General features: G+C 34.8%; 1 protein-coding gene across 1 annotated transcript in view; it reads left to right on the top strand.

The window, feature by feature from the left end:
• LOC145320082 (FMRFamide receptor-like) overlaps positions 1-26,838 on the top strand; it is a 64,296-nt gene that overhangs the window by 28,511 nt on the left and 8,947 nt on the right. The window contains exons 10-13 of the mRNA XM_080162524.1: positions 254-317; positions 23,716-23,777; positions 24,278-24,361; positions 24,887-24,934. Of these exons, the coding sequence (XP_080018650.1) occupies positions 254-317; positions 23,716-23,777; positions 24,278-24,361; positions 24,887-24,934 (258 nt within the window). The remainder of the gene's footprint in view (positions 1-253; positions 318-23,715; positions 23,778-24,277; positions 24,362-24,886; positions 24,935-26,838) is intronic.

Below are 26,838 nucleotides of genomic sequence, written 5' to 3'. Positions count from 1 at the left end.
TTGATTGATTTATTGAGTAAGCGAGAAAGAAAGATAGAGGATAGAGAGAGAGAAAGAGAGAATGAGAGATAATTGTGTGAAAGAGGGATAGAGATAAACAGAGAGTAAGAAAGAAAAGAAAGGAAGAGAAGTAGAAGGATTGAAAGAAAGTTGCCAAAATTCATAAAGCATCGGAAGAAGTGACGTACAGACTGACGGACAAAGTAACTCACAGAGTAGTTTCTCTACTTAGTATATAATTTTAACTTTTTAGGTTGATTTTAACAGGACTGCTACCAATTGGTTTCCTTGCTTTCTTCAACACCAAGATTTACATGGTAATTTAACGTATTATTATTTGGGTTTTCCAAATATTTTGGTCAGCACATACAATATATGTAAGTACGTCAGGATCATCAAACTTAGAATTATTTAATTTTATAGGCATGTTGATATTAATTATTTGCTTACATAGTAAGTTACCTTATTATGCATGTGGAAAGTAAAAGTGATGATAACTAAAAAAAAACTACTCCGCCCATATTTTACTTAGTTAATCATATTTTAATCAGATTTTTTGTTTTTAATTTAACATCTAAAATATAGTGAATAGTAAAATATCCCAGGAATAAGTATAACCAACAAGCGAAATAAATCTAAAATAATATTTGGGGAGCAAATGCAGAGGTCGTCAATTTTACGATGTGTTGCCCCCCAACGACAGCTGAAAAACACGTATAGGTTTCGTGATTTCTTTCCGAATTAATTTCATTGTTGGTATAAGCTGAAAATATCCATCCTTTTTATTTTCTTTCTTATCTATAATACAAAGTAGCTTGATGTCTGTCCGTCTGTCTGTCCGTCCGTCCGTCTGAAGCTAAGGATCTCGGTAACCACTGAACCGATCGGATTCTACTCTTCAGGGAATATACCTACTGGTCCTGTGGTGGTTTTAGGCTATTTTCTTAAAAGGTGGGACACATCGAACCCCCCTCCCCCCCCCCAAAAAAACCAAAAAATCCCCCCCCCCCCTATTTTTTTGTTTTGTTTTGTAGAAGATTTCCTTGGTCCTTTTTATTTTTTTTTACGAATTTCACCTTAACTTTTAAACTTTTTTTTTATCTCCTCTTGGGGCAAAGCCGAAGCCGCTTTAAACATACTAAGCAGATCAAATACCGAACAAGGATTAAATATGTTTCAATTAAAAATAAAATACGCATCTTAAAGTGCTTATTAAATAAAAATGAAGGGGTGAAAATGTCTTTTACCAGCCTTTGAATCCCCCCTCACCCTACCCAAAAAATAGTCCTAGGGGTTTTACTGCCCCTCTTACCCAATAACGATTTTCTTTGGGGGGGGGGGGGGGTAAGGTATATATAGTTTGGCACATTTATGGTTGCAACTGAAAATTTAGTCAAACAAAAAGCCCAGAGGTTCAGACGGACGGTCACATCCTAGTAATAGAGTAGCGCTGCTTCTAACTAACACTAGTTTAAAATAGATTCGCTTCTTAAAAGATAAAAATGAATCTAAAAAGTTTTTGTAGGTGTTTTTGTTGTTGTTATTGTATACACAGTCATAAGATAAAGTTGTATAAAATTGTAAAAACAACTAACACATATCAATTATTCACGTAAGTAAAAGTAAAACACAACATTCAAATATGCCAACATCTCCAAAGAATATTCAAAATTTCATGGATCAAAAGAACAAACGTCAACAATTAAAGAGTGACAGCGCTTGCCTAAACATGAAATGCAAGCCGCACGTTCAATCTTTTGTACACACAAAAAAATGAAAATTCGGCTATTGTTGGTTTGGTGACACGGCCCACTATCGCCCCTTCTCCGGTTTGACTTTAAAGTGCCACCATGGGAGTTAGGATCCCATGACTTCTAATCTTGACTATCCTCTCACTAAGGCATCTGACTCATACATACTAGATTTAGAGGCGCCTATCTCTTATTAGCTTGTATATTATGGTCAGATGCCTTAGTGAGAGGGTAGGCAAGATTAAATAGAGCCGATATCTCAATCCTAGCTCCCATGGTGGCTCCCTAAAGTCAAACCATAGAAGGCGCGATAGGTGGCAGTGTTACTAAACCAACAATAACCGAAAATTCTTATATATTTTAGAACTTATAAAAGCAAATGAAATTATTAAATAGATTATATGAATGATTTATAGTTGTTATGTTTTCATAATTATAACTTATTAATAGAGGAATTTTAATTATCTTCCATTTAATTGTCCTAAAGCTTACATAATATTATAAATTTGGCCACTCTCTGATGACGTCATATTTGCAAAGTAATAACAAGATAAAGATAGCCATTATATATTAATTAAATATCACAAATAAAAGGAATAAAATAAATGTAAAAATATCAGATTTAAAAAATGTGTGTGCGAATGGGGCGTTTGTCCATATTTAGGTATGGAGACCGCTCTTCTATGAGTACTACTAAAACCTAATTTTAATGCAATACACATAGACATTCTCATTGTCGGTTCGCTTGTTTAGAATGCTTAACCCTCTATTCCCACAAGTATAATACGAATTTGGTTGAGCTGGTGGAAGCTCAACAAAAGACCCACGCGAAGTATTATGTTGCTTTAACCTAAGAATAAATGGTTGGTTTTGATATTCGATCAGAATTATATAAGTATATTAAGTATTAAGGAAGGAAAATGTTTTTATAAAGTGTATTTATATTACAAGTGCATAAGTTAAGTATGAAAATATTTACAGGATAAGTGTTAAAATTATAAGTAGAGTAGGACAGAAATGTGCCCTAAGTCCCAAGCAGTGAATTGTGCTAAGTGTCAGAGTTCTAACACAAGGCCTAAGCTCAATTCATGCTAAGTACTAAGGGGCCTAAATTTAAACTACAATGCATGCCAAACAACTAAGTCATTACCTTTTAAAGCCAGAAAGAGAAGTTGATGGTAGGGGAGTTAATAAATAACTGAATAAATTCAAGAGGTACATGCTATAACATTAGCTCTGGACCAGGATTTTAGTGTTTGTCTGTGCAATTAAATGTCTGTGTGTTAATATGTGACGTAAATCAGGCATGGTTGTAGGCATACATATTTGTACTGATTGTTTATATGATTACATTAACAATAAACATAATATATTTAATAAACATATACTATTAGCAAATCACATACAGATTACCATGAATAGGCTAGCGTTACCCATATATGGTGTCATATAGGTAAAGATAGGCCTATGAATGCATAAATTGATACCAATAATGCCTTGGGCCTAGCTAAAGTAATTGTGTCTTGCCCCTGAGTGCTACTAGATAATTGCAGGGCACGCGTCAATCAAATATTCATAATATGCTCTATAAAGTGTTGACTTTATATCAAGCATAGATAGATAGTTGTGGATGCGAAGCATTTCTGTAAAAGTCTTATATGTACGTTCAAAGAATTTGAAAATTTAGGATCGCATCTCCAATGGGGGTAAGTTGTTAAAAAAGAAAAAAGAGAAAAAGAAAAAGTTTAGTAGTCCCAGTATAGGCATATATAATAAACTATAAATGTATTCCAAGCTAAGTTAAATACGCTTTCCATTAAGAAAGTAAGCTTTGCGTATTTTCATAGCTGGGTATACAAGATGATAAACCTCCCAAATAGAATACATTCTTTTCTTGAGGGGTTTAGTTTTATCTAAAATTGTCACATCAATAAATGTTTTTGCGTTGGTTGTTCTGGATAGTTCAGCTTCTTCTGATGATGAACTAGGTGGTGAAATGCTCTCTTTCGAAGTGTAGACTGAGGTTGGGGGTGAGGTAGATATGTAGCCAAGGGCATCCACTTGTGCTACCTCGTTGCCATTCTCGTCCAAGGTGATTGAGTGATTTTCCAGGTCATAGTAGAGTTGGTTGAGGTCATTGGTAGAGAGGGATAGTGTGCTGCTGGAGCTAATGTCACTATCGGTCTCCACTCTACTATCTTCTCTGGTATTCAGGGCTGTATTTAACAAGAAATTCCTGATGGTGATGGACAGGTTCTCTGAGAATCCATCGTACTCTGGTGTGGTGGTAATGTTGTTGTTCTCATCTATAGTGTCAAGGTATTGACAGGAACACAACCGCAATCCGTCCAAGGTAGGGTGGTGGTAGGGCTCCAATACTCCATGATCATCTAGGTTATCTCCAGGCGGGTCCATGGTAGATCCTAAAAAGAGTTAGTGCGCGTGCTCCAACCGGTTCCTTGGGGTATCCTGGCTATGGTAATCTAAACAAAAGAACTTTTAATAATCTTGTATTAATCATTTTATCCCTGGGATATTCTAGAAATTCTTTTCGTTACAGATAGACCTATAATGGATTGATTAGTTATCTCTATTTCTGTTAAATATAACTGTTTCCTGAATTTAAACAATATTTTATATAAAAATTTATAAGTACAATTAGTATTTACATATCGTATTAATTTCTTTGGTTACATTACTCGTATGTATGTATAAATATAAGATTTTACTAACAATAGTTGGTAACCCTTGTTTGTATATTTTGTATATGTACATATGGTTTATACCATTGTTGGCATTAGCTGTATTTATTTTATTTTTAACACGAATAAATTTTAATCATTTTAAAGACTAATGTCTTACATTACATCGCTGTCAAGTATACCTTTTAGACTTAATATCTACAAAATATATCGTTCGACGTCCGTAATTAAATTTTACGTAACGATAAGTTGTCAACCCTTTGTTTATGTTTGGGCGGTCAAAAGTGATAGGGGTTGGATTTGAGCGAGGTTATAAAAAGCTGGCGGCCCAGTAATTATGCTCATTTTATCAACAATTGTCTTTGCGAGCGGAGCTTGCGTTCGAGTGTTTAATTTTACCGCTAATTCCAAGAGAATTTATATAAAAGTGATAAAATATAGTAACCCGTTTGTTTTATATAAATGTTTTTATGTTATAGATTGTTGATATGCCCATTATTGCATTCGTTAGCCTCTATTTAAGACTCAAGAATCTTATTTTCTTCGTCGATAAAGCCTTTATCACTATATTTTTGATCGAAAGTGGGTTAGAAACAATATGGGTATATCTTCAATCTATGACAATTTTATTTTATATAATATTTGCAGTTTTGATAGGACATATCTGAATTATCAGGTAAATTGACATACCTTGTTTTGTTTACGTTTTCTGTCTGCAAAAGTTAAATTTGTTTATCGTAAGCAAAACTTATATTAACACAGATATGTTCCATCACTTTATTCGTTTTAACATTTGATTACAGCGTCCCTTTTTGTAATCAAAATTTATTGAATCTTGACTTAAATCTTTTAAAACAATTGTGCTATAGGTTTTAAAAATAAGATTTTCGTTTTACTTAATTCAGTTATAATGACGCTAATTGATAGTGTTTCGGTACGCATGCCTTGCCGTACACGAAATCTTAATCTCCAAGCCCTCCGAATGACCAACATGTGAATGTTTACAAATGTGTATTTATTACCATGAAAACGGTGCATCTAAAACAAAAATATAAAAATTAATTTCATAATATTAATGGCTTATTATTTTTGTATATCGAGGTTGCGTGATTTCAATTTAATTAAAAATATAAAATTTCTAAAAAACTTTAAATTGGCACGAAACATATTAAATAGCATCAGAAATTGATAATTTTAGATTCAAATGATCAATAAAATTAAGGAAAATATTCGTATGTCAAAAGTTAGCAGTTAAATGGTCTATTTGTTGAAAAATTAATGTTTTAAATTTCTTCGTAAAAATATACCATACTACACTTATTATTAAGAATTAAAGATAAATTCTTACCACATTATACGTCAAACTAAGCAGGAAGGCTTATTTGAGATCTTCCACGGATTAGAGCGCATGTATATCCATCCAATACATTATTTTTATTCACGTAGCTCTTCACATGGGAATCAACAAGGAAAAAATGTGCGCGCCTTTGTTTGTTTACAAGCGAAGCGCGGAGATAGTTAGGAATGCCGCGTAACACACTCATTCTCTGGTGTAAGGAAAAGGGAATTAATGGGTTCGAACTTGCCAGGGAATACAAGAAAATCATTCCAACACAGATAGGTTATTTACGTTACAAGTAACTCAACCATATTTATTTTAAAATAGTCGCTTACAAAAATTATATTTAGCTAGCTTTATCGTAGGTACTTTTAAAACGTCATTTAAAATATTCAGATTTAGCTAGTACATAAGTTTTAGTTGCTTGATACATCATAATGAAAATGTTTGATAGCTCAGCGATAGCTATTTTTAAACGTTGAATCATGTAAAATTAATTACACATTCTTTAACTTAATTGAATCTACTTTTAAATAATAAAACAAAGTTTTAATGTTTGAATAGCTTAACGATAGCTATTTTTTAAGCGTTGAATCATGTAAGATTAATTACATATTCTTTAACTAAAATAAATTTTACTTTTAAATGATAAGTCAAAGTTTTTTAATGGTTAGGTAGCTCAACCATAGTTGCTTAAAATACTGAGAGAAAAAAAAAATATTCGTGTGTACAGTCTTTTTCATAAAATTAATTTTACTATATTGCCTTTCAGAATCACTAGTCCTCTATTTTAAATTTACATCCGCTCATTATGTATATTCCGGACAGCCTGGACGCGCATCAGAATATTAAGGAAAGATTCGAGGAATCGATGAGAGCGGCTGCGGCCACTCTCGCCAATTCCTCGCTTCTCGAAACCTCCTTAGACGACTCGAGTTCAGTGTACAGCGACGCGTCTGGGATGCCAAGCCTTGCTGACGTTGATGACTATGGGAGTACTTTTGATACTGTAGAGTCTGAAAGGGATCAAGGGGAGATGTTTGGCAACGAGCATCTCTCACTGATGCTTAGTAGAACGATACAAATCATCTGGTCTCTCCTCAATTCGGTGATGCAGAACTCCTGCGGTGACATTGGTGACGATGTTGCCGGAGGTGATTCTGGGTCTGCCGAGTCGAGGAGAGACCAGAAGACGAGTCTGGACGCACTCAACATGGATGGCTTGTTCAACATGTTGTTGGGTTTAGGCTTGTTTTCTTGTGCTCTCTTAGTGGTCTTCTTCGGCGCTGTAGGGCTTGAGACTCTAACTCGTTTAGATAACACCTCAGACAGGTCGCTGGCTCGCTGGATAAGAGATGTATGTACGCGCCTCCGTGATATAGGCGTCCGGACCATTGAGCTTCTTCACTGCGGTAACAGGACCAACAGGACTAGATCTGGAGTTACGTCGCCAACTGTGGAGCCGTCGGATACAGGCATGTATGAAGCCGCGTCCTCTGTGATGGATGATATTCTGTCAGATACACAGGTAAGCTTTTCTTCTGTTGTATATTTTCTTTTCTGTTTTGTATATATTTTTTTTTTGTATAGCCACCCGTTTTGTCTAATAAAGCATCATGATGTTGCAGGGTTGTTCTGTCCTATTCTCACTTCCTCAACGTTGACTTTCGGCTCTTCCATATATATCGCTCACCGTTTGTCGTCGTTTTATGTCACCAGAGAAATCCGCTCGGTTACCGCAATTAAATTGAGATACCAGTTAACATTTACTAAAGTCTTAATTAGCAAACTAATATTATTTCCCTCTGGGAAGGTTGAGAGTTTGCTCGTGCCGCACGTTTCTCATTGGGGTTTTAAATGTTAGATCAAAACTTTAATGTTTTCTTTTTGTTTTAGGCTCCCTCTGCTAGTCCATCAACTCCAGCTGAAGTGAGATCCAGAGTTGGGCTGTTTGCTGTACACCGCCTGTCTGCCACTGAGGATCGTGTTACTGGAAGTAATGTGCCTGCGGGATTGGACACCCCGTCGGGAAGTCCTGGCTTCCGTCCGTTGATCTTTGATCAATCAGAGCGTCTTCATGTAAGTATCCATGCTTTAGTTTTTCTATATTAATTTTCAGAAAGAGGCTGTATATTTGTACACGTATCTAGAGGTATTTGCAACTAAAATTCTTTTATTGGTAGAATATTAATCTTAAAATGTATGGTTGCATAAGCATTTTTGAACCGTTTTAAGATTTTAATTCTATTATAAAGTGGGTCGAATCGCTACCTAATCATATAGCTTTACAGGATTTTAGGCATTCTCATTTCCTGATTTTCCTAGATTCTTTGTTAGTGTTGCGATTAAACTGATAAAATCTATTATATTTTAGGCGACAAATTCAATCCCCCTGACGCGGTTCTACACAACTATGGGGAGGTGTAATCGGGCCAGTACTGAGAGGACAGCTGAGGGGTCCAGCGACAGCTCTTCATTGAGCTCTATTATGTGCCTTAGTCGCATTGAGTCTCCATCTGCAGCTGATTTGTCGGAGGTAAGTTTGATAACCTCTTATAATATTCTTATTTTCTTTGTTGCAAAAATTACGTAACTTAGACTAGGCTGTTTAGCTCAGTTAGCTATGCTTTTAGACAATAATTTTACTTTAACTATGGTGTAGTTCCTTCCTAATGGTCAACATTAAGAGTATGGATAAGTTATTTAATAATCTAGAAAAGATTGACTCGCAAGCATGTATGGATAAGCGTTGATACATTTCTTGTGAACGTTTATTAAGATGATTGTCTAATAATGTCCCTTTTCTTATTTTAGGATGTGGCTAGTATAGTCCCACTGGTCGACGATATCGAGGACGTTGATCTCCCGCCCATTAGATTTAATGCGGTGAGTGATGAGATCGAGTACCCTACACCACTGAGAGTTCTCAGTTTGGAACGTCTGCGCCGCTCCATGCGTACTCCAACTCCTGCCATTTTGGAAGAGATAACGTCGGCGGAGAATAGCTTCGATTCAGCAACGCGTTCCTCAGATAATAACAGGACAGAGGATTCCGGCGTTGAGGGAGTCCCTCGGCGTCGGGGTCCTACGTTCCCTAAACGTACGCCGTAAAGTGGCGCTGTTAGCTTGGTTGAATATGACATACAAATTTTAAGACAATGACCAGTTTAGACAACATGTGACTAAATTTACAGATTTTCTAATTCTTATGTAACTAGTCAAAATAGTAATCACTATGAAGTAAAGACTTTTGTTATTAGACGTTATGACTTTTTATACTGTACAAAACTAAATATTAATTTACACTTCTGCCATTATGTTATGTATATACATGTTTAGTCTGTAAGGATATTAGTATGTAAGGAAATGATTATAAGGTTGTATTTTCTTTATGCCCATAATTTAAAACTTCATTCAATCTCAATTACTTTCTTCGTAAGCGAACTAAATTTTTTTTTCTTTTCTCAATAGTATATTAACAACTGTAATTACAGCCTTATGTCACAGTTTATTCATTCTTGTTAGCTTTTAAGGGTTATGTATATATAGATATTTAATCGAACTCGCACCTCAGTACCTTTTCTCTAAATTTCATTTATATCCATCCCTGTGCATTAATCGTGAATTTTAATTGTGCTGTGATATAGAGAGGACTTGTAAATAGCATATATTTTTTTTTTTTGTAACCAATATCTAAGTAGACTGAAAGACTGACGTTAGACAAAGTTATTTAAATACACTTATTCAAGTATTTTTAAGAAACTCATGTAAAGATTGTTTGTGATTCGAGTAATTAAAGTAATATCATTGATCGGATGATCTCATTAAGGAAGCTTTATTTAATTAGTAAGGCTTAGAATAAATAGCGTTTCCCTTTTTTTTTTATAGAGCTTAACATCCCTTTTAAATTTCAATACAATAGTCATAAAGCTTAATGTTTCGAGGTAAAATGTTCTTATGTCCCTTTAAATTTAAACCTAAGTCTTATTTCCAACAAGTAGAGTTAATGTTTTGGCTCACATTGGCTTGTTGTTAGGCTATGTGCCTTTTATATATATACAAATTCAACATTTAACGTTCAATTAATAGTATTAACGATCTCGAAGTTTTATTATGTGCCAATATACAGCTTATGTCCAAATTATATTAACTAAGATGTTAAATTGTCAGAAATCTTCTTACTATCATAATGTTTTTCAAATACTGTAAATAAAAATTTATGTTCTGTTTTCAAAATTGATTTAATTTTATATTTTCACCAAAGAAAAATATTTGTCAAAAGTTTTATACCTTTTCTAAAGATTATTTACTTTTTGTTAAAATAAATATAGAGATTTTAAGTAGCATATACACTGTTATTTACTGATTTAGTATTTGTTGTGTACAACTCCCGTTTACGTAGCTACTCTATAAGTATTACTGTCTGTTCCTTAATTTAGTTAGATACATAATTAAAGTGTTATTTTTACAAGGTGCTTAAACTAGCTTACATTCACTTGATTTATGATAACTTTTATAAATAACAAAATTTCTTGCTATGTTCTTTTTGATATCTCAGCTATGATTTATGCGATTAATTTCCTACCGTTTTTATCGCTCTTATTTAAGATAAATTTTTCAATAATTACATAGAGATATATGAGAATATAAGTATTTTACATCAATACACATATGTACAAGAGCTTTTATCATATGCAAAACTTCTATATCGTTAGGATACGTCCGTACGTCATTGTTAGAAGTCAGATCATAAGAATCAGTTTTAATCTAGTTTACTCTTCGTGGATAGTGGGGAGAGTACAATGTCCAGAAATGAGGAGGACTGTGTCTCTCAGATTCTCTATTTGGCGTGCTACTGCCCGTAATTCGTCTGTTATAGTCTGTCGGCTTCTATACTCTTGCTGTCTATACCGTATAACCAAACGGTTGTATGCGTCTCTATAAGTGTTTCTAAGTATACGACAATGCAAGTATCGCACAATACGACTAGGTTGGCTGATTCCACAACTAATTTTAAACGATAACATTTCTTTAATCATCGTAAGCAAGTTATAACAATATTCTACTAGGTTCGCGAAGGTCTCATGTAGAATTCGTTGTGATCTAGGCATAGGCTTTCGGAATCTAGTTTGCATTTTATAGATTTTGTAAAATATTCTGTTAAGACTTACGTGTTATGTGATAACTGTAGTACTTCACAAGGTTGGTGATTTCCTCACTTGTGGATATGTTATAGTAAACTGACTCAATTTCAGGATAAAATTTAAGTTATCGTTATTGTTCACTACTACTAAAATTCTGAGTGGGCGTTTCCTGTCCGAAGTTATAATTAAAGTTTTGACATATTTTTTGTATGTAGGGTGGTTATAGTTTCTAATAACTAATCAACTCATCACAATTCAAGGCATATATATATATAGGTTGCCTAATAGTACTGCTATGTTTGTATACTTTATGCAATTTGTATTAAATGTTTTTAAATAGTTTTTGTGTATATATCAGGGTGCGTATTTAACATTCGTAACATTCATATATTTGTACAATCTGTATCAATCGTTTGACTCTGTTTGACTATACAGAGTCAAAACTTTCTATATGCAATTTTATGTAAGTGTTTTTGAAGGGATCGACTTTTTAGTCGACGTATATTGCATATAGTTGGTCTCCCCTGCTGAAGAGAAAAGATGTATATTTTATTACTGGATATATAACCTTGAGTGGGAAAATTTTTCATGAATATGATAACTTAGTTATCAGATTAGAATAACATATTATCATATTGTTCACAAGTTTACAGGGTAAATGGAAATGTAAATTATGGTTGTGAACTTGTGCCATTCCGAAATCTGACATGTCTATCATCTATTTTCCTAAGTCGTCGACCTCCGGTAATAAATACGGAATCTAGTGTCATGTCCTCATCGGCACTTGAGTCCTCTATGTCCGAATCAGAGTCTAATGGTTTCTTGTTTTGTGACGCTTGTTTTCGTGTTTCTAAGGGTGAGTGTGCGCGTATTCCTGGTTGCGGATCCTTTGAATTAACCGGGAATATAAGCGGAAGTGTGTCATTTTTAACTAATGTGGCTATCTCTTGATTTGTGAGTTTATTATAAGGCTTTGTAATAATTCCCCTTATTTCCTCTGGGAGGGTGTCAAAATGTTCGTCAATTGGCTTGAACCTTTTGATTTCGTAGAAAGAGTATTTAAATATTTCAGTCTTCTTGTCAGAAATTCTTTCAAGCGTGCAACTGTTAGGGCTTACATCCAAAACTCTATAGGGTGAAATATGATAGATAGGAGTAAGATTTGGGTTAACACCAGGTGTAATAGTGTTATTTCTAACCAAGACAAGATCTCCTATATCAAATTGTTTCTGTATGCGGGTTTTGTTAATATACTTTAGTCTTGCCTCCCTTCCCTTTTCAATAGCTTTTGCTGAAATGTCCAAGTTTTCTTGTATACCGTCTGAGAGGTCTTGCACATAGGCTTCTGTGCGAGCTATTTCAGGGTGATATTCATCCGGTTTTATTGCTCCAAAGAACAATTTAGACAGGGAGCTGCGTGTCCCGAATAATAATTCCATGGGTGAAAATCCAGTCTTTGGTATTTTAGTGCAATTATATTGTCGGACTATTAACGGTAGTAGATATAACCATGAGGTTGTTGAGTCTTGCGCCAAAATTTTAATGATTGGCCATTTTATTACTTTGTTGCTAGCTTCCACCAGTCCTTTAGAAGGTGAAAAGTATGCAGTAGAATACAAAACTCGGATGCCAATAGAAGCAAAGAATATCAAGTTTTGCTTTTCTAGAAATGATTTTGCATTGTCACACAATATTTGTCTGGGGGAGAAATTAGGATAGAAATAAAACATGAATTTATCTATAAATTCACGGGATGTGAGTGATTTCATGGGATATGCAAGAATCATTCCTGTTAGTTGGCAGACTATAGTGAGGATATGATTATAACTACGATAGGGGGGTAAGGATTGTATATAGTCAATACTTACACATTCAAAAGGTCTTGAAATTGTACTATAGGTTCCTACTTGTTCTAGTTTTGTAGATGAATTTTGAAGTTGACAATTTAAACAAGATCTAGTGTAATTTCTAACATATTTCTTAAGGTTAGGGTGGAAGAAATTTTGCATATTCAAAAGCATTTTAATTTCTCCACTATGTACTAACAAAAGATGAGTATAGCATACTAATACTGGTAATAATATGGTTGGGAGATAAACTTTTAAATCTCCTTTAATCTTTGTAAACAGAATCGTATCTTTAAGTTCGTAGTTCTGTCTTTTATAAGTGTAGGTGTTTGATTTAGAGGTTAGACAGCGTGTGTAAATATCAGAGTATTCCTCTTTTTGGTTTGCAATTATATTTTCTATGCTAATCCTTTCTTTTAGGATTTCCAAAGGTCTTAGTACTTTGCCTATAACTCTATGTTCTGCGGCAAGAGAATTTATGGTGATTTTGGGCTTTTGTTGCTTTGGTTGTGGGGGTTGTTCATCATAACCCAAATAGTCGGGGTTATCTATAATGAATTGTGTCCATTCTTCAATAGCCCAAACTTTATATTGGGGTAAGTTATCCTCAAACCCAGATTTAACAAATTTAGGTAGGGCCACCTTTTTGATGCTTGGTAAAGTAGCCTTATATGCCCTCGTTAAGAAATCTGCCAAATTGTCTTCTCCTCTCAAGAAAGACATTGTTAGCTTCGGTATTAGAGTTAACAGAGTGGTATTCCACCTCTTCAATTTATTAACGGCTGTTAATGCTTTAGGATTGAAGAGATAGTAAGCACATTTTGCGTCTGTTAACAAAGTGCATTCACAGCTTGGACCTATTAGAGTTCTAAACGAGTTTGCTGCGTAAATAATCCCTAGGATTTCAATGTCTATGATATGTAATCTTGACTCAGCAACGGTAATTTTCTTTGAGGTATATGCAATAATTTCAAACATAGACGCTAAAGATTTTAAATTAAAGCTATTGGTTGATGAAACCATTGCGGGTCTTACTATGTGTTGCTCCTTGTGTCCATATAGTAAAAATACAAAAGGGGGTTTTGTTTTGTCTGAACAGTGTTGAGTGACAGGTTTGACACCCTCTATATTTGTGATAACTATCACAGGGCGGTACATAGCTACACTAAGCGCTTCAAATATGAGTTGTTGCGGATCTAGGTATACATATCCATGCTCTAGTTTGCGAATAAATTCTAAGAATTTATCCCTATCATTATTAAATACAAATTGAATATACTTTTGTCTCAACATCGTAGAACGTATGATTTTTGATGCTCTTTGCAGGATGGTGGTCAAAGGTGTTTGAACTTTATTTAGTTCCAAAAGCAATTGTAAAGATATCCCAAGACTATTGTGTACAGTGTCTTCAGGATAGCCCAAAGTTTTACTAGCCAAATATTCAAATTCAGGCGGTCCATCTTCAGACATACGTTTAGCATAATCCTTAATGTTTTCACCTTCAATCTGCAAAGGTAGGGGTAAAATTGGTAATCTGTTATCATAAATAACATGGTGCACAGGATCATCGAAGTTTAGCCCAGGGGGTAGGGTTTTAGCCTGTAATTCTGGTGTCACTATTTGCGCTAAGACTGCTGAATATGAGCCAGTTGAGGTGCCGGCTGCATCTGACAAAATAATCTTAGGTGCCGATAAGTTAACTAATTTGCTAAAAATTGGTCCTGAAGCTAAAGCTTTCTTAATATCTTCGAATGCTTGTCTTTGTTCTGGAGTTGGGACAAAAGTTTTACCTAATCTAGTAGATGTAAGTGAAGTTAGAATATGTGTAGGAGCCATAATATCAAATCTTAAATGTTTATGCATACTTTGTAGTACTCCCATAAAAGATCTCATTATAGTAATATCAGTAGGCATGGGAATATTTAGAAGTTTTTGTACTCGCCTTTGATCTACACAGCAATAGTTATGCGAAATGAAGAATCCAAAGAAATTTACCCTACTTTTAAAAAGTTGTGATTTCTTTAAACTAATCTTTCCTTTATGCGTGTGTATTCTCCCCATAACTTTCTTCAAAATCTTAAAATGTATATTCAATGATTCTGATCTAGTTTTAGCTAGTTCAGTTGAGACAATGAAATCATCATAAATGTGCTGGACTTCTGGGATAGGTGAGTATACCATTTTGGCTAAATCACCGTCCATTACAACATTACCATTATCATCATAAACCAATTCCCAGTGTAATATCTTTTCCATAAAGCGTGATAGACTTTCAGGTGAAGTCTTAATGCCAGTTGGTAAGGATGCATGTCTAAAAGCTCCTAATGGGGTTGCAAACAATGTTAGGTCTCTGCAAGAAGGTTCTAGCGTTATACTATGAAAAGCGTTAGCCATGTCACTACTACTATGCACAAATTTATCCCTTAGTGACTGAATCAAATTTTCTGCTGTGGGTAGCAGTGCAGGTTCAGACTGCAGACAAGGATTCAATTGTTGAAAATTTACAATTAAACGAGGACAGCTCCCCTGATCCGACTTTGGAATCAGATAAGCTGGGCTTGCATAGTTGTTATAGGAATCCCCATCCAAATTAGCTCTTTCAATGGTGCCGTTCTTTAACAAAAACTCTAAGATAGATTGCATTTGCATTTTCTCTACGGGTGATAAATAATATAATTTCTTATGCTGGGGTAAAGTTTGACCAGGTTTTAGTCTAATTGTATAATTGCCCAGATATTTACTCATGTTACCTCTATCAGTAGAATGTGTAGATATGATATCGGGGTAAGATTTTAGGAATATGTCTTCTATATAATGTCTTACCTCTGGTGGATAGTCTGACAGCACCACAAGATCCTCTGGTTTAACAAACTGGTCCTTAGGCACACTGTAGCCAGTAGGTTCCGTTACATAGTCCATGAGGTTATCAGATTCAGCTATATGTTTTAAGCCAAGTTCAATAACGTCATCACTATTTTCAAAAAGTTTATTCTTTTCAGGATCTGGTGTAGTTAGAATTTCATCAATATTAGAACGGTAGTCAGATAAGGCTACTCCTGGTACTGGAGTGTCATTGTTTATAGCTGTAGGATTCAGTATATATCCATCAGCTAAAGGAAAAGATCGTTCTACCAGATTGATGGCGCTGTGTTTTGGTAGCTGTAAGAGTTGAACTGAGTTGTTTCTGGTGTCTAGTGAGATCTGATTGACGGCTGGAGTATTAGCTTTCTCTGCGTGTTGCTCCAGGGCTTGTACAATCTCGTCTAGCTCAGTTGTCACAGATACATTGTGTAGGAATGATTGCGTAAAATCAAAGTCTGTGGTGATCTCCTTGACTACAAATTGGTTGCTTGGTTCCAAGTATCCGGTGATAACAGTGTTAGTGATTGCATGTTCAGTGACATTTGTTATCATTGCTCTTCCACTGAGTTGTCCTCGGTTGTTGACAGTCAGTTGCGTTTGTCCAGGCTGAATTTTGATTCCTCCATTTCTATCATTGGCAATGTGGTCATCGCTGAGAATGACTTTTGTTCCAGGAGCCAAGTTGAAGAAATGGTTGATGTTCATCTCTATAGTCTGAGTTTCATTAGAGTCAATTTTGTCAATTGTCCCTGTGCAGAGTTGTAATTCATAATCAGAACAGAACAGGCTATCTAGTACTCTCCCAGGATGGAACATAGAGTATAGATATGGTGCTGGCGGGTGGTTGTCCGCAACGAAAGTCAACCCTAATTGGAGATCTCTAATGCCATTCATTCCGATGATCATAGGTGTGACATTCTTGTGTTCCTCAGGTACAATCATAAACGGTACTGGTCTATAGATGCCTGAGAACTGTGTGAGGCGAATCATGAGAGTTATTTCTCCAGCTACTGGGATTTTGTGTCCAGAGTAGCTGACAAGAACCATGTCACTCTTTTCCAGATGGTTCTTAACCTCATTTTGTTGTACTCCAAATAACATACCAAAATAGCTGGTTGACATGATATTTCTGTCTGCTGCTGAGTCAAACAAAGCTGTCATGTATACATCGTAGTTTCCATTTGACATACAGCCGGAGCAGTTCAGGTACATTTTCCTGTTTTCATCCATGATAGCTGCCGAACTATCTACCGCTAAAATCTTGGGGTCATTAGGATCCATTCGAACGGTGATAGCGTTAACCCTACTTGTTCTGCCGCGCTCTTTGGATTGTCCATTGGCTTTGGCCTCAACCCATTCTTCATATGCCTGTCTAAACACACCACCAGGTCTTACTTTACCACTATGGTACAGTTCCATCATTGCTGGTCGTCCAGGGCATAGGTGTTGAGCGTGGTATAGGTCTTTGCCATACTTCTTGTGACAGCTTGGGCAGTATCCGGATGTTAGTGCTGTTTGATATTGTCGTCCTTGGTCATCGCACAGTAGTCTGCATCCATCTGATATTTTGTGGGAATTTTGACCACATGCACCGCAGTAGCGCTTATTGGATGTACCATAGGAGATATGATAATCTTGTTTGGTGTTCTTTTGTGGTTGTCTATCTCTATTATCCCTGTTTTCTCTGTTGTAGGTTTTAGGATAGGCTGGTTTAGCAGTAACTTCTCTAACTGTTGGCCTTTTATAATAGCTTGACGTAGCGGCAACTTTAGCAGGCTGTTTGTCTCTATTCATTCTTGTATCCCTGTCATGTGAGTAGTTGGTGTTATTTGTCTTTTTATGAAGCGACAAATCTCCATTGTAACTGGCTGATACACCATTCTGCTGTAGGTCCATATCTAGGTCTTCAGTTCTAGGATACATGGAAGCGGTCAACTCATGATATGTAGGGGATCTTCCAAGATCATGTCTGAGATTGTGATGGTTTTCAGATGCTATATTGCGGCTATTTGTTGGTAAGCTACGTTTGAGTGCCTCCACTGCAGTTATGTTGAATACATTCTGTCGTTCCTTCTTGTCTGTATAATGAACAGCGGCTCTGCTGGCAAGATTCTGAATGGTACTGACAAGCTTAGGGAATGACATGGCTTTGGTTCCCTTAAAAGCTATCAGCTTAGCTTGAGCTTCCTGTGGGCTGATGAGTATATCGTACTGTAGCAGTAAGCTATTGTAGACACTTTCAATAGATAGTCCAAGATTGAAACTCTGCTGGATAGTAGTATATGCTTCGCCAGTTGTGGTTCTAAGCATAAAGGTTTCGAATTCTGATCTTGAGAGGTTACATAATTCCTGAGCAGTGTTCATCTCTGATAGATAATCAGTAATGTAAGGTGGTTTGCCGTCTCCTTTGAAGCAATGCTTGAGAGGGAAGGTTCCATTGGCTAACTTAAGCTTTTGATCGTTGCTTAGGGTGCTCGTGCTTGCATAGCTGCTTGGTGGTTTAATTCCAGTTTGGTTGGTGAAGTTACTGAAGTGTCGTTGAGTGCGTTTGTCATTCTCCTCGTGTACAATACGCTGGGCTTCTAACTCAACTTCACGTCTTTGTTCCTCTTTGTATTCCCTCATACTCTGTGTGTAGTTGGTACAGAAGTTCCTCATCATTTCTGAGTCCACACGTATGTTGGGGTTACAAAGTCTTATTGTATCCAGGAATTGTGGGAACAGGAAATTTCCCAGAGGATCTGATAGTGTTGCTCTAACATATTGATCTCTGATCAATGTGTCTGGTGAGTCCTCGCGCATAGGTATGGATCTTACAGATTCCGTGTCTGGTTCTGGCGTCTTGGTTCTCTCACCATTCTGTTCTGGTTCCTCCTGGTTGGGCATCGGTTCCTCCCTTCGTGTATCATCTCCTGCAGAAGCTGCATCAGCTGACGGAGTTCTTCTTCCAGGCGTCGTCGAGCGTCCTCGACGTGGAGTGTTCGCCTTTTCAGCATTGTCATCTTTCTTCCTTTTATTAAATAATGGCATTACAGCTAGCTTAAAGCTTTTAAACTTTCTATGAGTTCTTTAAAGAAGCTTATGAGATGTTGTACTATTTTAGGATTTAAATAGCAAAGGTACAAGAAGAAACTAAATAATGTGCCTAAAGTTAAAACAATCAAAAATTGTTTACAATAACAAATTTTTCTTTTAAAATTGTTAAATATAGATGAGTATGTATTGTCTACTTCACCTACAGTTGTTTCTACGTCGTGAATGCTTGCGAGTGAGCTTTAAATCTTATTCTGGAGTGTGCGCTAATGCACTCTTATCCTTAATTAAGCTCAACTGTAGAAACACTTCTACTTAGATTTATTCTATATTTGCCTATAAAGCTAATGTGGGTTGTTTGGCTATACAAATTAGTTATAAAGTTAAATAGAATGTTAAGGTTTGCAGCGAAGTTAATGTGGGTATGCTAATATACTATCACAAATTAACTGTTATTTGCTTAGGCGTCGACCTTTCCTAGCAAATGTTATTGTTGAGAAAAACAGCAATTTATAATCCTTGTTGAATTCTTACTCCACTCTAAGGATATGTAGCTTACAATCTGCTTATTCCTGTAAGGCTTTATGAATATAACTTACTAAGGTTCACTCCCAAAGGATCGTCTATATTCTAATAGTATTGCAACAGTTTTGCCTGAATATCAAAGATCTCGCACCCAATACTTATAGTTGTATTAGGGTATGCCTACCAATCCTACTAAGTATTATTCGCGAATTATTATGGGGCTTCACTTGTGATTTCAATCCTTATAACTATATTATTGAGACTCAATTTAGATTGTCCTATATATATGAATATAATCAGTTTGTTTTCAAGGTTATTATAGACCGGATGTGCTCCACTTAATTAGTGAGAACACAATATTCTATGTGTCTTACTGAAGTGTGATATCCTACGCAAGGTGATCAATCTATACGCTGGAAGTTGTCAATCAAACTCTTTAAAGTAGACTACAAGGTTGGTGTTATTATTTGGTCAAATATTATTGAAAATCAAATTAGCTGAATTAGTGCACTTTTTTTTCTAAATGGTAACAATTTTAGATTATAAAGATTATGAACTATATGTACACACTTTATTTTACTTGGTTATAGTCTTTATGCTAATAATCCTAAGTAAAATTAAATTTTCTCAATGGTATAAAAAGAAAATTTTTTTTTCTTTGTTTTAATCCGGATTTTTATAAAGACAGTAGAGTACTTCCAATATTACTTGCTACTTCTTTTAGAGACGTCCCAAGACTCCCAATATAGGCTGCTGCAACCTTTTGCTGCGTTTGGTTACTAGAACTTTGTCTCTTATAAGTGTGCTTTTTAATTACATATAGGGCTTAGGTTGTTGACTATACTTTTAATTCACTAATATTCACTATCACTAATGATTGATGGTTTATAACTCTTCTCAAGTTGTCTGTTGAATTCTGGCGGCACATGAAATAGAAATTTTAGCATTAGCAAAGCAAGTAAAAATTTAGTTTTCATGTCCTACTTATTGTTGAGTGAACCGTTTATTGTACTTATGTATATGTTTATAAGGAATATACAAACAAAAAAAATTTTTTTTTTGTTAAGATTGAATTAAAACTTTCTAAGTCAAAATAAAATAGAATCACTCTAAGTCCAAAGTTGGAAAATTTTGACTAAGTCCAAAAAGTTTCTAATGAAATTATTCTAAGTACAAAATCAATAAATTTTGGCTTAGGAAAAAAAATTATGAAAATATCTTAAGTGCCAAATTAATAAATTTCGATTAAGTCAAAAAAAAATTTTTTATTGAAATTATCCTAAGTACACAGTTAGTGAATTTTGACTAAGTCCAAAAAAATTTCCTTTCAATGAAATTATACTAAGTACAAAATTAGTGAATTTTGACTAAGTCCAAAAAAAATTTCCTTTCAATGAAATTATACTAAGTACAAAATTAGTGAAATTATCCTGAGACAAAAGAAATAGAATCACTCTAAGTCCAGACGTGGAATATTTTGTCCGAGATGAAATTTCCCAACAGTCCATTCACAAAGCTACTTTTAGAGATTGCCCTTAAGTCAAAAGAAATAGAATCACTCTAAGTCCACTATTGGAGTATTTTGACTTAGTGCAAATCTCGCTAAGTTAAGGATTTTAAAATCATAAAGTATTAGAGTGTTAGAATTATCCTTCACCAAAAGAAATAGAATCTCTCTAAGTCCATAATTGGAATATTTTGGCTAAGACAGAAATACTCTAAAACAAAATTTTCTCTTAAGTGTGGAAAATGAAATTTGTTAATCTAGTTGAAAAAATTGCAATTATTACAAGTCCGAATTTTGGTAAATTTCCAACCAAGTTTCCAATTTCATAAAAATTACTATAAGTCCAGAGATTCAAGATTCTCTCTGTAACAAAAGAAATAGAACGGTGCTAAGTCCAAAAGTGGAATATTTTGCTCAGAGTCTCAGGAAATCTTTGGAATTATTGCTGATTGCATACAGTAATTTGTTTACACTTATATCATTCCAACCGATCGATGTTGAGAATATCTTTGAGACTTTGAAATATTTTGTTTAACCCAAAATTTTGGAGGCAATAGTTATTTTGATACATCCGCATATAAATCAGAATTACATTAGGAATATAAGTCCTAGGCATGTATAAGTAAGTGCAAATCTCAGAAAATCGGTTCTAACGGCACCAAAGTATTAGTACAGTTTAACTTGAGTATAAATGCTACAAGTTTGTAATAATCTTTTGGCCCTTTACTACGACTCAAGAGTACTAACTGCTTTCGGCATATTGTTTCAGAAACATGGCTCCAAAGACAATATGTATCCCAACTAACAGCGTTTCCCGTGTTCTATAAGATTTGCTCCTAAGTTTTCATTTAATAAGACAGTTCAAAATGGCCCTTTACAAATAGTATTTTGATAGCTTATAAATAAAAAGTTACTCCATGCTTGATTCTTAATAAGTTCTGGTTTAAGTATCAAAGATTCAAGTATTTCAACACTTAGAGAACTTTCGAATAAGTAAAAATCATACTAAGTCCGAAGATTTATATATATACTCCGCCACCTAGCACAACTCCTAAATTTCAAAATTCTGACTAAGTCCAAAAATCAAAATTTTGCACATAGCTCAATCATAGATTATTCCAACCCAAGTGTTTTACTAAAGAGAGGCGGACATGGAGGTGCCGGTGTGCTGGTATTCTCTAGGGCCTCTAGAGTGTCAACCAGTGCGAGTGTCCTTATAGGGCGGCGACCAATGGCCACAAATATGCTAGCATTCTCTAGGGCCTCTAGAGTGTCAGCTAGTGCAACTGCTCGTACACGAGGCTCTCAATTGCATTTGTGTCGTGCCTTTCAGTCCCTATCTCTTCAAACGCCTCATAGTCCTAACCTTGCTCTCAAATAGTTTCACAGGTTTTGGAAAATCCGATTTTGCCATAACTACAATTATTCGATTTTGGTAAAAATACCTGCCTTAGGCGGTTCGGGTACGGTAAGGAAAAAAAAGAAAAAAATTTATGAAGTAAAATTTTTCCAAGATACAACCGGTAAGTTGCACCATTGTGTGTGCGAATGGGGCGTTTGTCCATATTTAGGTATGGAGACCGCTCTTCTATGAGTACTACTAAAACCTAATTTTAATGCAATACACATAGACATTCTCATCGTCGGTTCGCTTGTTTAGAATGCTTAACCCTCTATTCCCACAAGTATAATACGAATTTGGTTGAGCTGGTGGAAGCTCAACAAAAGACCCACGCGAAGTATTATGTTGCTTTAACCTAAGAATAAATGGTTGGTTTTGATATTCGATCAGAATTATATAAGTATATTAAGTATTAAGGAAGGAAAATGTTTTTATAAAGTGTATTTATATTACAAGTGCATAAGTTAAGTATGAAAATATTTACAGGATAAGTGTTAAAATTATAAGTAGAGTAGGACAGAAATGTGCCCTAAGTCCCAAGCAGTGAATTGTGCTAAGTGTCAGAGTTCTAACACAAGGCCTAAGCTCAATTCATGCTAAGTACTAAGGGGCCTAAATTTAAACTACAATGCATGCCAAACAACTAAGTCATTACCTTTTAAAGCCAGAAAGAGAAGTTGATGGTAGGGGAGTTAATAAATAACTGAATAAATTCAAGAGGTACATGCTATAACATTAGCTCTGGACCAGGATTTTAGTGTTTGTCTGTGCAATTAAATGTCTGTGTGTTAATATGTGACGTAAATCAGGCATGGTTGTAGGCATACATATTTGTACTGATTGTTTATATGATTACATTAACAATAAACATAATATATTTAATAAACATATACTATTAGCAAATCACATACAGATTACCATGAATAGGCTAGCGTTACCCATATATGGTGTCATATAGGTAAAGATAGGCCTATGAATGCATAAATTGATACCAATAATGCCTTGGGCCTAGCTAAAGTAATTGTGTCTTGCCCCTGAGTGCTACTAGATAATTGCAGGGCACGCGTCAATCAAATATTCATAATATGCTCTATAAAGTGTTGACTTTATATCAAGCATAGATAGATAGTTGTGGATGCGAAGCATTTCTGTAAAAGTCTTATATGTACGTTCAAAGAATTTGAAAATTGAGGATCGCATCTCCAAAAAAAACACAAGCCCCGGAAGCAGAAGTCGCAGCTGCTCGTATATTTTTAGACAGCTTTGGCTGTCTCAAATTTCTAAGTAGTAATATAAAATTCAGTCTAAATTTTTATATAGTCGCAGCCGCATTTTTTTAACAAGCCGCAGCAGATATACCTTTACCAAAAATAAAGTCATAGGTAGCTGCGCTAAAAATATTATTTCAATAAATAATGAGGGAAATTTACAATTTCTTTCCCTATCGACATTCTTCAGACAATAAGGAAGGAGAGAAAAAGTATAGGTAAGAAAAAGACAAGAAAGACATATAAATAGGTAGAAATATTAGCTTGTAGAATAGCTTCGGACCTAAAAATAATTTTTAAATTCTCTGCAATACCTTCATTTGTGTTTAATCTAGGGAATTAGAGCTATCAAGAAAAGACACACACAAAAGTTTTCCAACAAATACGACAGCAAAAGGTAAGATATATAGATAGATCAACTGCTTTGCTTATATCAAGGATTCTAACACGTTATTTTTTTTTTGTTATTGTACTCAAAAGTAAATAATTGGCACTTCAAGAGAAAAAGATATTTCATCAAATACTTTTGTCTTTATTAATGTTTCGGGTTAGAGAACATTTTTATGAAAAGTGGGGGAGGGAGGGGGGTGGAAATTATCTTAATTTAGAAGAAATCTTCAGTAGACCAGCTATTTATGTGAAAAAAAGACTGTATATCATTGAGTGTACTTAACTCACACTATTAAGCGTGCCTTTACTAAGTATGCTTAGATCTTTTTAGTGTTATTTATTTTAACAGTTAACTATTTTTCTTTGCATACTAGTGGATTTCCTAGAGTGTTGCGTAGGTATCCAAAAGCCAGCCTTAGACATTAATGAAGCTTCCCTAAAGTCGGTTCCTAGTAAATTAAATCTTAGACCTCAGACAAAACAATCTTACTACATCTTCATTTGTAGGCAACAAAGTTTGAAAACAGAGATGAACCTGGCCATAGTTTTAGTCTGTATTGTCCTCGTTTTTCTGGTCTGCCATATACCGAGGTAATATTTAGGGAAATATGGTGCTTTCCCTCAAAGTGCAGATTGAGCATTGATATCCCCTTTAAATAAAATGAAAAAAGGGTTGGTGTTTTCTTTTTTATGCCCAGCCCATGTTTCCTAACCATGCGAGGCTACCAAGAACCTCATAAATCCTAACCTAAAGTAATAAACAAAAAAAACGAACCCATCACGTATTTTCAGTTTATTTCAGAAGCGGAGAATCAGTTGTTAAAAGGTACTTAGTGTTATAGAACCGGAAATATGATGACTATGTTGCGACTGCAGATTTTTAATATATTATGCTAATTTTCAAGATTTCTTTTCCTGTCAACATATTTCCACTGTAGCTGTAATTTGTCAAAAAGATAAGATTTTATAGAAGTTAGGAGGTTGGCTTCGGATGCGGCAAAAATAAAATGGCAGTTGCAATTCCCTAGAAAATTATAGAGCAGTCAGTTGTCGTATACAAATATGTGAATTCGAATAGAACTTTTCATCAAAACTAAAATATAATTTTATGTTTAGGTTGCTTCTTAACTTATTTGAGTTCCTCTTCTTTTCTGAAACAGATGTGTAAGTATTTATTTTAGTTTTAGACGCGTAGCATCTCTTTCATTGTCACTTTACAGTTTAATCATTGATTCAGTTTTCATCCTGATTCTATAATCTTTGATTAAGTGGTGGATGAGGGTATTTATTAATTGACTATTGAAAGGCCAGTATACATATTACCATTGGTCAATATAAATGTATATAGGCTTATCATTGGCCATTTGCATTGTATGACGTCATTTTTATCAGTCACTATAAGTTCTGCTTATGTATGGTGAGGGTGAAAGGGAAGAAGTTAGATAGCTGACACATAAACAGTCACCTAACTTTGATAAATCATCTTTTAAGTTAGTTTGCCTTCTAATAAGCCATTTTGTACAGAAATTGACATAAAAATATATGAACACAATTAGTTATGGCTATATGCTTAATCTTATCCTATCATATAAAGTATTACGGTTTTTTGTCTGTAGCTTAAGATTTCGAAAACTAATGAACAGATTGAGTTTTCCTTCTTATGGAAGCTTCTTATAAGGTCTTTTGGCTACTTAATTATTATTTTCAAGTTTTGTTGTAAGCTATTTTCCTACTTTCCTTACTCCTTCGAATAAATATCTCCTAGATGCTAGGAGAGTAGCCGCTAGTTCTATATAAGTATGGTTACAAAATTAGGTATTACAAAAGCAAAGTTTAAATTCAACCAAAACAAGTTGGTTACAAACTAAACTATTAATAAATCATGGATAGAAGGATTGGTCAATAATAATTAAAAATTTATTTGTATCCATATTTTATTCTTTTGTTCTTTTATACTTAAAATAATATTGGGGGAAAGATTAAATTATCCTACATATACTTATCTCTACCTGTACTAGTTTAAGTGAGTGGGTTGGGGAGGGGGGGGGGGTCTTTGGGCTGTTTATTGCACTAGTACCCAATGTCTTATAATAACGTTTTCTTACTCGTTGGCTTAACAACTTTAAGGACTTTTATTCAATTAGATTTTCTGTATTAACATTGGGGTGTCTTATCCCTTCAGATCCCTGTGTATAAGTACACACGTCATATATACTCCTAGCTCACATACATCATATAACAAGTTCAGATTTCAAATATCAACGAAGCTATTCTACATATATGTAGTGTATTGACATAAGTCTGTATGTCTGCCTGCCTGTTATGTGTGTAAAAGCAACATTTCCCTCTAAATTTCTTTTGACATTTTTAAAAGCGAAGCTTTTCTATAATTAAATTCGGTCCGAACGATCATACGTAACGGATAGCTCTTTTCGTTGTTTTAGGCATGTTAGATTTGTCCTATAGATTTCAAACATGATGATTCCTATAGGAGTTAGGTACGAGTTAGAAAGTGAAGAAACTATTTTTTCAACGCAGCCACACGTTTTACATAGATGGCTTTTATAGGTATGGTAAATGTGAAATTGATCTATCAGGTGTTTTAAAACTTTAGGTACCATGTCCCCTCCCTCCCTCCCTGCGTTTTACTAATTATACATTAGATGGGGTAAACTTATTTAATGTTGGTTTATTAAAGGTTTAGTAAGGTATTGATACTATTGGTTGGCCCAAAGCCTTGTTAGGAAACCGCAATGTTTGATGCCCCTACATGTGCAAGGAGCTTGCATGCAGTTAGTAAATGTAATCCTGCGTGGGTAGAATTCCAATAAAAGCGTATAGATATTTCACCAATATTTTCTGGTTCTGATTGGTTACACAAATATAACGTAAATCTGAATAAACTATTTCTCACATTTCTCGCGTACTTTTCCGATATAGGTAGACAAGTACAATTATTTCCATAGCATATTACATAGTAGATAATATTATACAAAGCTTATTGTTCTTAATCACTTTATGCATTTTAGAGTAGCTGCTCTACTAAAAGGAAAGAATAACTTATTAAT

The sequence above is a fragment of the Acartia tonsa genome, chromosome 5, assembly GCF_053477335.1.
Source record: "Acartia tonsa isolate MP-2025a chromosome 5, ASM5347733v1, whole genome shotgun sequence".
Lineage (NCBI taxonomy): Eukaryota > Metazoa > Arthropoda > Copepoda > Calanoida > Acartiidae > Acartia > Acartia tonsa.
This window is presented reverse-complemented; position numbering and strand designations above follow the sequence as displayed.